The sequence below is a fragment of the Notolepis coatsorum genome, assembly GCF_963971535.1.
Source record: "Notolepis coatsorum genome assembly, chromosome: 4".
Classification (NCBI taxonomy): domain Eukaryota; kingdom Metazoa; phylum Chordata; class Actinopteri; order Aulopiformes; family Paralepididae; genus Notolepis; species Notolepis coatsorum.
This window is the reverse complement of record NC_140168.1, coordinates 87,452,428-87,462,684: the sequence shown is the minus strand read 5'-3', so window position 1 is coordinate 87,462,684 and position 10,257 is coordinate 87,452,428. Positions and strand designations below refer to the sequence as shown.

Sequence of the window (10,257 nt, the reverse complement as noted above, 5' to 3'; positions counted from 1 at the left end):
AATGGTGTCTAGTTAAGATTTCTTCATGTTCAGACATCCAGCGTGTGAACTATAGACCACTGCACTTCCGCGTTACATTGAGTTCATGGGAGAGATAGCAGGGGGAGAAAATGAATCAATGTGGATGAGAGCCATGACATTAAGTGGTTGTAGCTACGGCTGCGGGGGGGGGGTGCCGGAGACATGATCCAATAGATTGCCCACGGAGTCTCTCTGGATTGTCCAGAGATCTAGGTGTATCAATCTGTGCATGCAGAGTTCAGGAGTAGGTGCGGAAAAGTGACTATAGCTCGGCCGAGAAAGTGCCGATCGACTTGGGATTGGTCTCTCCGTGTTCAGGAGACTCAGGCGTCTATTGGATTCATGTCTCCAGCGCCCCCACAGCCGTAGCTACAACCACTTAATGTGAGGGAAATGTTATCTATGTCCATCTGTGTTAAATCTCTGTACAGCTTGTCAAGGCTCTCATCCACATTAATTCATTTTCTCCCCCCCGCTCTCTCTCCCATCATTTCAGAATACCCGGAAGTGTTTGCGGTGGTCTATACATAGAGTGGCCTGTTACAAGCGGGCAGCCGAGCCTGAACCATACGACGAGGGTCAGAGTGTGGGAGAAGACTTTGAAGAGTTTGGGTCTTGTGGACCAGTTCTGCCTCCATCTCCTCATTGACCTGTTGCTGCTGGTGGCGTCAGTGATGAGGATGAGGGGGGAAGAGGATGAGATGGATGAGGAGATGGATGACGATGAGTGATACAGGGTTTTGATGCTATTGCAGGAAACTAAATAGTAAAAGTTATATTGTTATGAGCCTAAAATGTGCTGTGTGTCTGTTTTTTTCACCAATATAGATGGTTGTACCATTTGATTTTATTTGATTTTATTACGGAACCCCATTCGCTGGTGCCATAGTAACCAGCTAGTCTTCCTGGAGTCCACACAAAAAAATACAACAACAATTATTATTGCAAAACAAAATTATTAAAAGTCAGTACTCAACACACAATGCATAATGAAACTAACAGATTAAGATGGCTAAAATTACGATGGGACCTGCTGGACCTACAAAAGGCCGTTCGACACTCCATTCTGAATGACAAGCTAAAAGCAATTTTTGCAAGTTTTGATAGTCTATCAGTGAGCTGGATGCAATCCTACCTGGAGGGGAGAGAACAGATGGTGGAGGTAAACGGTACCCTAACCCCCACCCCCCTCACAGTGAGCTGTGGTGTTCCACAAGGAAGCATACTAGGACCGCTACTGTTCCTAATTTATGCAAATGACATGTCGTCAGCTTGTGACTGCAACTTGTTCCTGTTCGCGGACGACTCGGTTCAAATAACAAACTCAGCAAGACCGACGGCTTCTCAGTTACAGTGGGTGACAATTATTGTCACAAGGAAAGATGAAATTACATACCTAGGTTCCATCCTAGAGGCAAATCTTTCCTGTGACAAAATGGCATCCAATGTAATAAAAAAAAGTCAACCAACAAACTAGATTCTTGTACCGGATCTCCTCTCTGGTAAACAAGAATACCTGGCAGGAGCACTCATTCAAGGGTACTACGATTATGCTTGCACCTCATGGTACCAAAGCACCTCAAAGGCGCTAAAACCAAATTACAAACATCACAAAACAAACTGGTCAGACTACTGCTTGACCTTACTCCTAGAACCCACCTCACCCCTGCCCACTTTTACAACCTAGGATGGCTTAGAGTAGACGACAGAGTACAGCAACTTGCAATGGCCTGGTCTACAAGATACACTACACGACTAAGGTACCCATGTACTTGTCAAAATACTTCCCAAAGGTCAGTGAATACCACGATCACAACACCAGAGGGAGCTCCACAAATCATGTTAAACCCAGATTCGGCTCAAACAAGGGGACTAAACCACATTCGCAATTATGCCACATCAATGTGGAATGCCCTACCCCACAGCTGTAAAGGAATGTGAATCACTACCCACTTTCAACAACCACTCTCAAAGAGCACCCTACGGAGACTGCAATTCTAAACTGGCCCCTGTAAATGTCCTAACCCAACCCCCTCCAATGTACAGTAAATGTCCTAACCCAATAATACACAAGACCCTCTTCTTGGGACCAAGTAAGGTTTCGTCGATAATCCAATGTACAGTTACCCCCCCCACCCCCGCCTACCCAACCACCCCCACCCCACCCACCCAACCACCTCCAATGTACAGTTCCCCCCCCCCCCACCCCACCCCACCTACCCAACCCTCCTCCAATGTACAGTTTCTTCGTCAAATGTATATACTCTCTTTTTTAGACTCTTTTTGTATCACAACAAGTACTGTATTTGTAAATCTGGTATGTCATAAATGTATAGATGTAGCAGTACTGTCTATCTGTATGTCATGTGTGTCATTATGATGAATTGAAAATGGGGGACCCTGATGTAAACAAGACGAAAGTCTTTCTCAGTCTGCATCCCCTTAACAATTGTGTGTATTGAGCTGTACTGTATTGTACCCATTCTGCAATCTGTTAATAAAATGTTCAATCAATCAATTCAATCAATCAATCAATCAATTCTTGTCTAACTCCAGGGTAGATGGCAAATAAGCTAATTTCCCAAATGTTGGAGTGTTCCTTTAACTAGACACCATTAGGGTCTAAAAAACAGGTTACATGTATAGATATACTTGTCCAGATCCTGGGCTTCACACATTTAAAGATGCACTATGTAACTATTGCACAATGGCGAATAAAACAAGAATAAAATAACAAGGTAACTTTGTTGTTTTTTCATTTGTGTCATTTGCTTTAGCGCCAAATGTAAATGGCTGCATTTATATAGCACTTTTATCCAAAGCGCTTTACAATTTGTTCCTCACATTTGACCCATTCACTCACATTCACACACTGACAGTGGAGGCAAGCGTGCAAGGTGCCAACCTGCTCATCAGGAGCAGTTAGGGGTTAAGTGTCTTGCTCAAGGACGATTCAACACGACTGCTCTTCTACCTCACGAGTCACTGTCACCTCCCAACAGGTAGACTCTGTAGCATTGTCCCTAGTTCTACTATGTAAATCCTACGTACTTCCCATTTGCTGAGAAGATTTCATTCCACTGGTTGTGCCATTGTCAATTCTACTGGGTTTCATGTATCTCCGCTGGGTGGCTGTTCTCTCACTCAGCCCGTCAAGTAGCGATTGGTAGTGTAGTGCAGGTATTAAAATAGCCTCGATATGGATGTGTTGAGAATCCATGGTGAAGGTGGGGTCAGTCATTCCCTACCTGTTGGTCCTGACGATGGGTGTGGGCACCACACACATCAACCTCCACCCGAACGGAGCCAGAGACTGAAGCAGCGGGATGTAGTCTGTCCTCACCACCACACCCTGAGAGAGAGAGAGAGAGAGAGAGAGAGAGAGAGAGGGGGGGGGGCGGAGAGAGAGGCAGAGAGAGAGAGAGGGGGGAGAGAGAGGCAGAGAGAGAGAGAGGGGGGGAGAGAGAGAGTGAGGGTGGGAGAGAGACAGAGAGAGACAGAGAGAGAGAGGGGGGGGGAGAGAGAGTGAGGGTGGGAGAGACGAGAGAGAGAGAGGGGGGAGGGAGAGAGAGACAGAGAGAGAGGGGGGGGAGACGAGAGAGAGAGAGAGGGGGGAGGGAGAGAGAGTGTGTGAGGGAGGGAGGGAGGGAGAGAGAGGGAGGGAGGGAGGGGGGAGAGAGAGGGGGGGGGAGACACAGAGAGGGAGAGAGAGAGGGGGGGGGGAGGAGAGGGAGGGGCGGAGAGGGAGAGAGAGATAGAAAACAGAGAGAGAGAGAGAGAGAGAGAGAGAGAGAGAGAGAGAGAGAGAGAGAGAGAGAGAGACAGTGAGAGAGAGAGAGAAACAGTGAGAGAGAGGCAGATAGAGAGAGAGATGGGGAGATAAAAAAGATTTAAAAGCTTTTTAAATATACCAAGCTAATTTCCACTTAAAATTTGACAATAATGAGTCCTTGGAAACAACTGACATGCATATTTAGTGTTTTACGTAGCCTAAATTGTCATCTGTTACACAAACAGAAATATTGATAGTTGTGATCAATTATACACAGACAAGCAAGCAGATGCACACACACGCACGCACACACACACAGGCATCAAAACATACAGATATATATATAGTTAATATATCACGCACACACACACATAGGCATCAAAACATACAGATATATATAGTTGATATATCACTATATGCACTTCTTGCTTTGTGTTAACTGGTTGATGGCAGCTGACCTTTGGAATGGTTTTTATCAAGTCTTGATCTTTTCTCTATCGAAAGACTCAAAAACAAACGCACATGGAACCATACACACACAGGCAGGCACACACAGACACACACACACACAGGCAGGCACACACAGACACACACACACACACACACACAACCATACACACACAGGCAGGCAAACACAGACACACACACACAACCATACACACACAGACACACACAGGCAGGCACACACACACACACACACACACACACACACACACACACACACACACACACACACACACACATGGAACCATACACACACATGCAGGTACACACACACACAGAACCATACACAGGCAGGCAGGCAAACACACACACACACGCATGCACGCACACACGCACGCACGCACACACACACACACACACACACGCACACACACAGAACCATACATACACAGGCAGGCAAACACACACACACAGAACCATACACACACAGGCAGGCAAACGCAGACACACACACACACATCCCTCCAGCCTTATATTTCTATAATGCCTGATTGAACATGGCTTAAGCCGTCAGCCTACAGAGGAGATTTTCAGAGTCACATCTGCTTCTCTCACAGAGACACACTAACAGGAAGACCCACATCCACTACAGTCACACGGGGTTAACAGGAAGACCCACATCCACTACAGTCACACGGGGGTTAACAGGAAGACTCACATCCACTACAGTCACACAGGGTTAACAGGAAGACTCACATCCACTACAGTCACACAGGGTTAAAAGGAAGACCCACATCCACTACAGTCAGGAAGACTCACATCCACTACAGTCACACGGGGTTAACAGGAAGACCCACATCCACTACAGTCACACGGGGTTAACAGGAAGACTCACATCCACTACAGTCACACGGGGTTAACAGGAAGACTCACATCCACTACAGTCACACAGGGTTAACAGGAAGACCCACATCCACTACAGTCACACAGGGTTAACAGGAAGACTCACATCCACTACAGTCACACGGGGTTAACAGGAAGACTCACATCCACTACAGTCACACAGGGTTAACAGGAAGACTCACATCCACTACAGTCACACAGGGTTAACAGGAAGACCCACATCCACTACAGTCACAGAGACACACAGGGTTAACAGGAAGACTCACATCCACTACAGTCACACAGGGTTAACAGGAAGACCCACATCCACTACAGTCACACAGGGTTAACAGGAAGACTCACATCCACTACAGTCACACGGGGTTAACAGGAAGACTCACATCCACTACAGTCACACAGGGTTAACAGGAAGACTCACATCCACTACAGTCACACGGGGTTAACAGGAAGACTCACATCCACTACAGTCACAAAGGGTTAACAGGAAGACCCACATCGACTACAGTCACACAGGGTTAACAGGAAGACTCACATCCACTACAGTCACACAGGGTTAACAGGAAGACTCACATCCACTACAGTCCACTGCTCAACCACGATGGCATCGTAGGCGGTGGCTGTGCTTTCCTCCACTGAGCTCTGGAAGACAAACACACTATCCACAGATGAAACACCACTATCTGGAGAAGGAGAGAGGGGGGAGGAGGGAGAGAGGGAGGGGGAGGGGAGGGAGGGAGGAGGAGGAGAAAGAGGGATGGAGAGATAAAGGGAGGGGGAGGGGGAGAGAGAAGGACAGTGAGTGAAGTATACGTGTGACTTTTGAGGGGGGGGGTTTAAAAGCTCAGCTTCACACTTCAATCTCCTGTGATCCCCTATCTATCCTCCTCAAGTTTCAAGTTTCAAGTTTCTTTAATAGTTGTCATACAGAAGTACAGAATACTTTTATACAAAATGCTTCTTACTGTTACGCTCCAGAGACTGTGCTAGACAAGATAAGTATCAATAACATAGTATAGCATGTAAATTAGAAGTAGAAAATGAGGTCACAGTGTTCAGTATAGACATATGTACAATGTTTGATGCAGAATAGATGTAACTGAGTTACCATATAATATACAATACTATGCAGTGTACTAATATACAATACTATATAGTGCAAAGCAGAAATGGGATGAGGTACAATTTAGGTACAATTTACAGTAAGGTGTACGAGTTGTAGTGCAATCCTTTATCAATAAATATAAAGTGTGGGGAGTGGGTGCTACAGTGTGTTTGTTTAAAGTGAGTGTGTGCTATAAAGTGTGGGGAGTGGGTGCTACAGTGTGTTTGTTTAAAGTGAGTGTGTGCGTGTGGATGTGTGTGCTATGTGCGTTTGATGGTTGTTGTGTAGTGTTCATTGTTCGTTGAGCAGCCTGATGGCCTGGGGATAGAAGCTTCTTCTGAGTCTTTCTGTGCTCGCCTTGAGACTCCGGTATCGCTTGCCTGACCGCAGCAGTTCAAAGAGGCAGTTGTTCGGGTGACTGGAGTCCTTAATGATTCTCTTAGCCTTGCCCCTGCACCGCTTGTTGTAAATGTTCTGGAGGGTGGGGAGCCCCCCTCCAATTGTGCGTTCGGCTGAACGCGTCACTCTTTGTAGTCTGCTTCGGTCTTGTGCAGTGCTATTCCCAAACCAGGAGGTGATGTTGCCAGTCAGGATGCTCTCTATTGTACATGAGTAGAAGTTCTTAAGGATCTTCTGACTGACTTGGAACTTCCTTAGGCGCCTGAGGAAGTAGAGGCGTTGTCGTGCCTTCTTCACAACACTGTCAATGTGTGTGGTCCATGTCAAGTCCTCGGATATGTAGGCTCCGAGGTACTTAAAGCTGTTCACTCTCTCAACCGGTGCCCCGTCGATGCTGAGGGGGCTGTAGTCCTTGACCCCCGACCTTCTGAAGTCCACAATCATCTCCTTTGTTTTGCTGACGTTCAGGGAGAGGCTGTTTTCCTGGCACCATCCCGCCAGGACCTTGACCTCATCCAGGTAGGCCCTCTCGTCGTTTGCAGAGATCAGGCCCACCACCACTGTGTCGTCAGCAAATTTGATGATTGTGTTGCTACTCCGCTGAGCCACACAGTCGTGTGTGTACAGGGAGTAGAGGAGGGGACTCAGAACACAGCCCTGGGGGGCCCCTATGTTGAGGGTGATGGATGAGGAGGTGCAGTTGCCTGCTCTCACCACCTGGGGTCTGCCCGTCAGGAAGTCCAAGACCCACTGGCAGAGGTCATAGTTCAGGCCCAGGTCCCTGAGCTTGGCTATGAGTTTGGAGGGGACTATGGTATTGAATGCCGAGCTGTAATCGATGAATAGCATTCTCACATAGTTCCCCTTCCTCTTGTCCAGGTGTGATGCTGCTGTGTGCAGCACATGGGCTATGGCGTCCTCCGTGGACCTGTTGGGGCGGTATGCAAATTGCAGGGGGTCCATGTTGATGGGGAGGGAGGAGCAGATGTAGCCCTTTACTAGCTTCTCAAAGCACTTCATGGCTATGGAGGTGAGAGCTACAGGGCGGTAGTCGTTGAGGCAAGCAGGCTTGGATTTCTTGGGTACAGGGATAATAGTGGACTTCTTCAGGCAGGTGGGGATGACAGCCTGTTCTAAGGACAGGTTAAATATGTCAGTGAATACCGGGGCCAGTTGGTCGGCACAGACTTTTAGGACGTGGCCGGGGATGCCGTCCGGTCCTGCTGCCTTCCTGATATTAACTTTTTTAAAGGTCCGCCTCACCTCATGCTCTGTTACCCTGAACACTGAGTCTCCATCAGCAGCAGACCCCCCCCCCCCCCCCCCCCCCCCCCCCCCATTGCCGTGGCTTGTGGGCTGGTGTTGTTATTACCAGCATCAAACCTCGCATAGAAGGTATTGAGGTCATTTGCTAAGGAGATGTCACTGTTCAGTTTGAGGGAGGTGCCTTTGTAGTCCGTCATCGTTTTGAGCCCCTGCCACATAGCTCTGGAGTCGGCCTGTTCAAACTGGAGTTCAATTTTATCCCTGTAGCGCCGTTTTGCCTCTATTACTGTCCTCCTTACGTTGTATCGCGCCACCTTGTGGTCATTCATGTTGCCTGCCACCAGGCCGTCGTTGTATGCTTTGGTGCGCGCTTTCAGAGCTTCACGGACGGATTTGTCTACCCAGGGTTTTTGATTTGGGTAAACTTTAATTGTGGTAGTGGGGATTGTTTCTTCCACCAAAGTACGAACAAAGTCCAGCACTGTCTCCGTGTAGACATTAATGTTATCTGTGTCGCGGAACACCCCCCAGTCTGTGCACTCAAACGCAGCTTGGAGCGTCTCCTCTGACGTCACATCCCATTTCTGCACCTCTCGCGAGACTACAGGTGTGCTCTTGATTCTTTGTTTGTACTTTGGAGAAAGAAAGATGGCCGCATGATCAGACTTCCCAAAGCCACTAGCAGAATGAGCCTTGTATCCACCCTTGAATTGCGAGTAACAGTGATCTAAAATGTTACCGCCTCTGGTGTTACAAGTCACATGCTGATAGAAGTCAGGCAAAACCTTTCTCAGATTGGCGCTATTGAAATCACCCACTACTACAATGGCGGCGTTAACGTTCGCGGCTTGGAGTTTGTTTACCTCATCGTGAAGTCTGGAGAGCGCGACACTATCGCTGGCTTGCGGTGGAATGTACACTCCTACAAGGATGATCGCCGTTAACTCTCTCGGAAGGAAGAAAGGACGACACTTGATTGTTAAATATTCCAGGTTTGGGCAGCAGTGGCTTAGGTCTACTTATATCACGGGTGACTGAGCAGGGACTTAAGGCGTATATCCCCAACGCGTATCGTCCGTCACCTAACTCCGTACCCAGACGTCGTCAGGCTGCAGCGGAGTGTCAGTCCAGGGGTTCTCGAGGGGTCTGGGGACCCCCTGGGGGGCCTCGAAGGAGGTTCCAGGGGGTCTCCCCCCAAAAAGTTGAAATTCACTATTTCATTCACTCAAAGTTTACCCCAATGAGATATGTGACTACTACTCTAATCTAATCTTCAGTTTCCACATCAATGTAAATGTGCCAGATTTGAGCTAATGAGCTAGTTTCCATCTGTAGTCCCAGTACCTAACATGCATGTCTTTATGGTGGGGGAGGAAACCAGAGTACCTGGAGGAAACCCACACGAACACAGGGAGAACATGCAAACTCCACACAGAAAGGCCCCCTGCTGGGGTTCGAACCCAGGACCTACTTGCTGTGAGGCAGCAGTGCTGACCTCTGTGCCGCCTCTCTTTTCACGTTTCACTCTCTTCAATGTTATCTCCCCACCTACAGTATAGAGACTTGTGGAATTCAGGACAAAGTCATTATCTAACAACCACGCACCCAACCCCACCCCACCTACCCAACCTCCTCCAATGTACAGTTTCTACGTCAAATGTATCTTTTCTGGACTCTTTTTGTATCACAAACAGTACTGTATTTGCAAATCTGGTATGTCATAAATGTATAGATGTAGCAGTACTGTCTATCTGTATGTCGTGTATGTCATATATGTTATGATGAATTGAAAATGGGGGACCCTGATGTATAATAAAGTTTTCAATCAATCAATCAATCAATCAATCAATCAATTCAATCAATTCAATCACTCTCAGATCAGGGAACCCGAGACAAAATCTTATCAGATGGGGCTCCACGGACGTGTATCAATTTGTTGGCCCCAAAAAAGGTTGAGAATCAGTGTTCTGGTCAAGCACTAACACACCTCAGTCAGTATATTATAATATATATATTATGCTTCTTAGATGATTACTTATGACTACTTCACTTACATGTTGGGAACAATGGTCCTCATTCATCAACGGACTTACAAGAAAAGTTACGAGCAAATTTCCTCATAACTCCATTTACGGTCTTTTCTGACCGATTTTGGCATGCACCAACGGTTCCTTCTCTGGGATAGCTAAGAGCAGGATTTACAAGCACAGAAGAGTCGTAAGTCGGACAGACTGGTGTGCGCCGTGTTCTTAAGGGCTTTATTTGGGAGAAATGGTTGGTGATTGCGCTCACGTCGATTCTACAGACATCCTTGGATTTAAATAATTATAATAATAATGAATACGACAAT

General features: G+C 47.2%; 1 protein-coding gene across 1 annotated transcript in view; it reads right to left on the bottom strand.

The window, feature by feature from the left end:
* Positions 1–3,265: 3,265 nt before the first annotated feature.
* Positions 3,266–10,257, bottom strand: part of rftn1a (raftlin, lipid raft linker 1a) — a gene marked incomplete at its 3' end in the record, with an annotated part of 281,242 nt that continues 274,250 nt past the window's right edge. The window contains exons 7-8 of the mRNA XM_084312018.1: positions 5,711–5,820; positions 3,266–3,373 (exon numbers count right to left, since the gene is read on the bottom strand). Of these exons, the coding sequence (XP_084168144.1) occupies positions 3,266–3,373; positions 5,711–5,820 (218 nt within the window). The remainder of the gene's footprint in view (positions 3,374–5,710; positions 5,821–10,257) is intronic.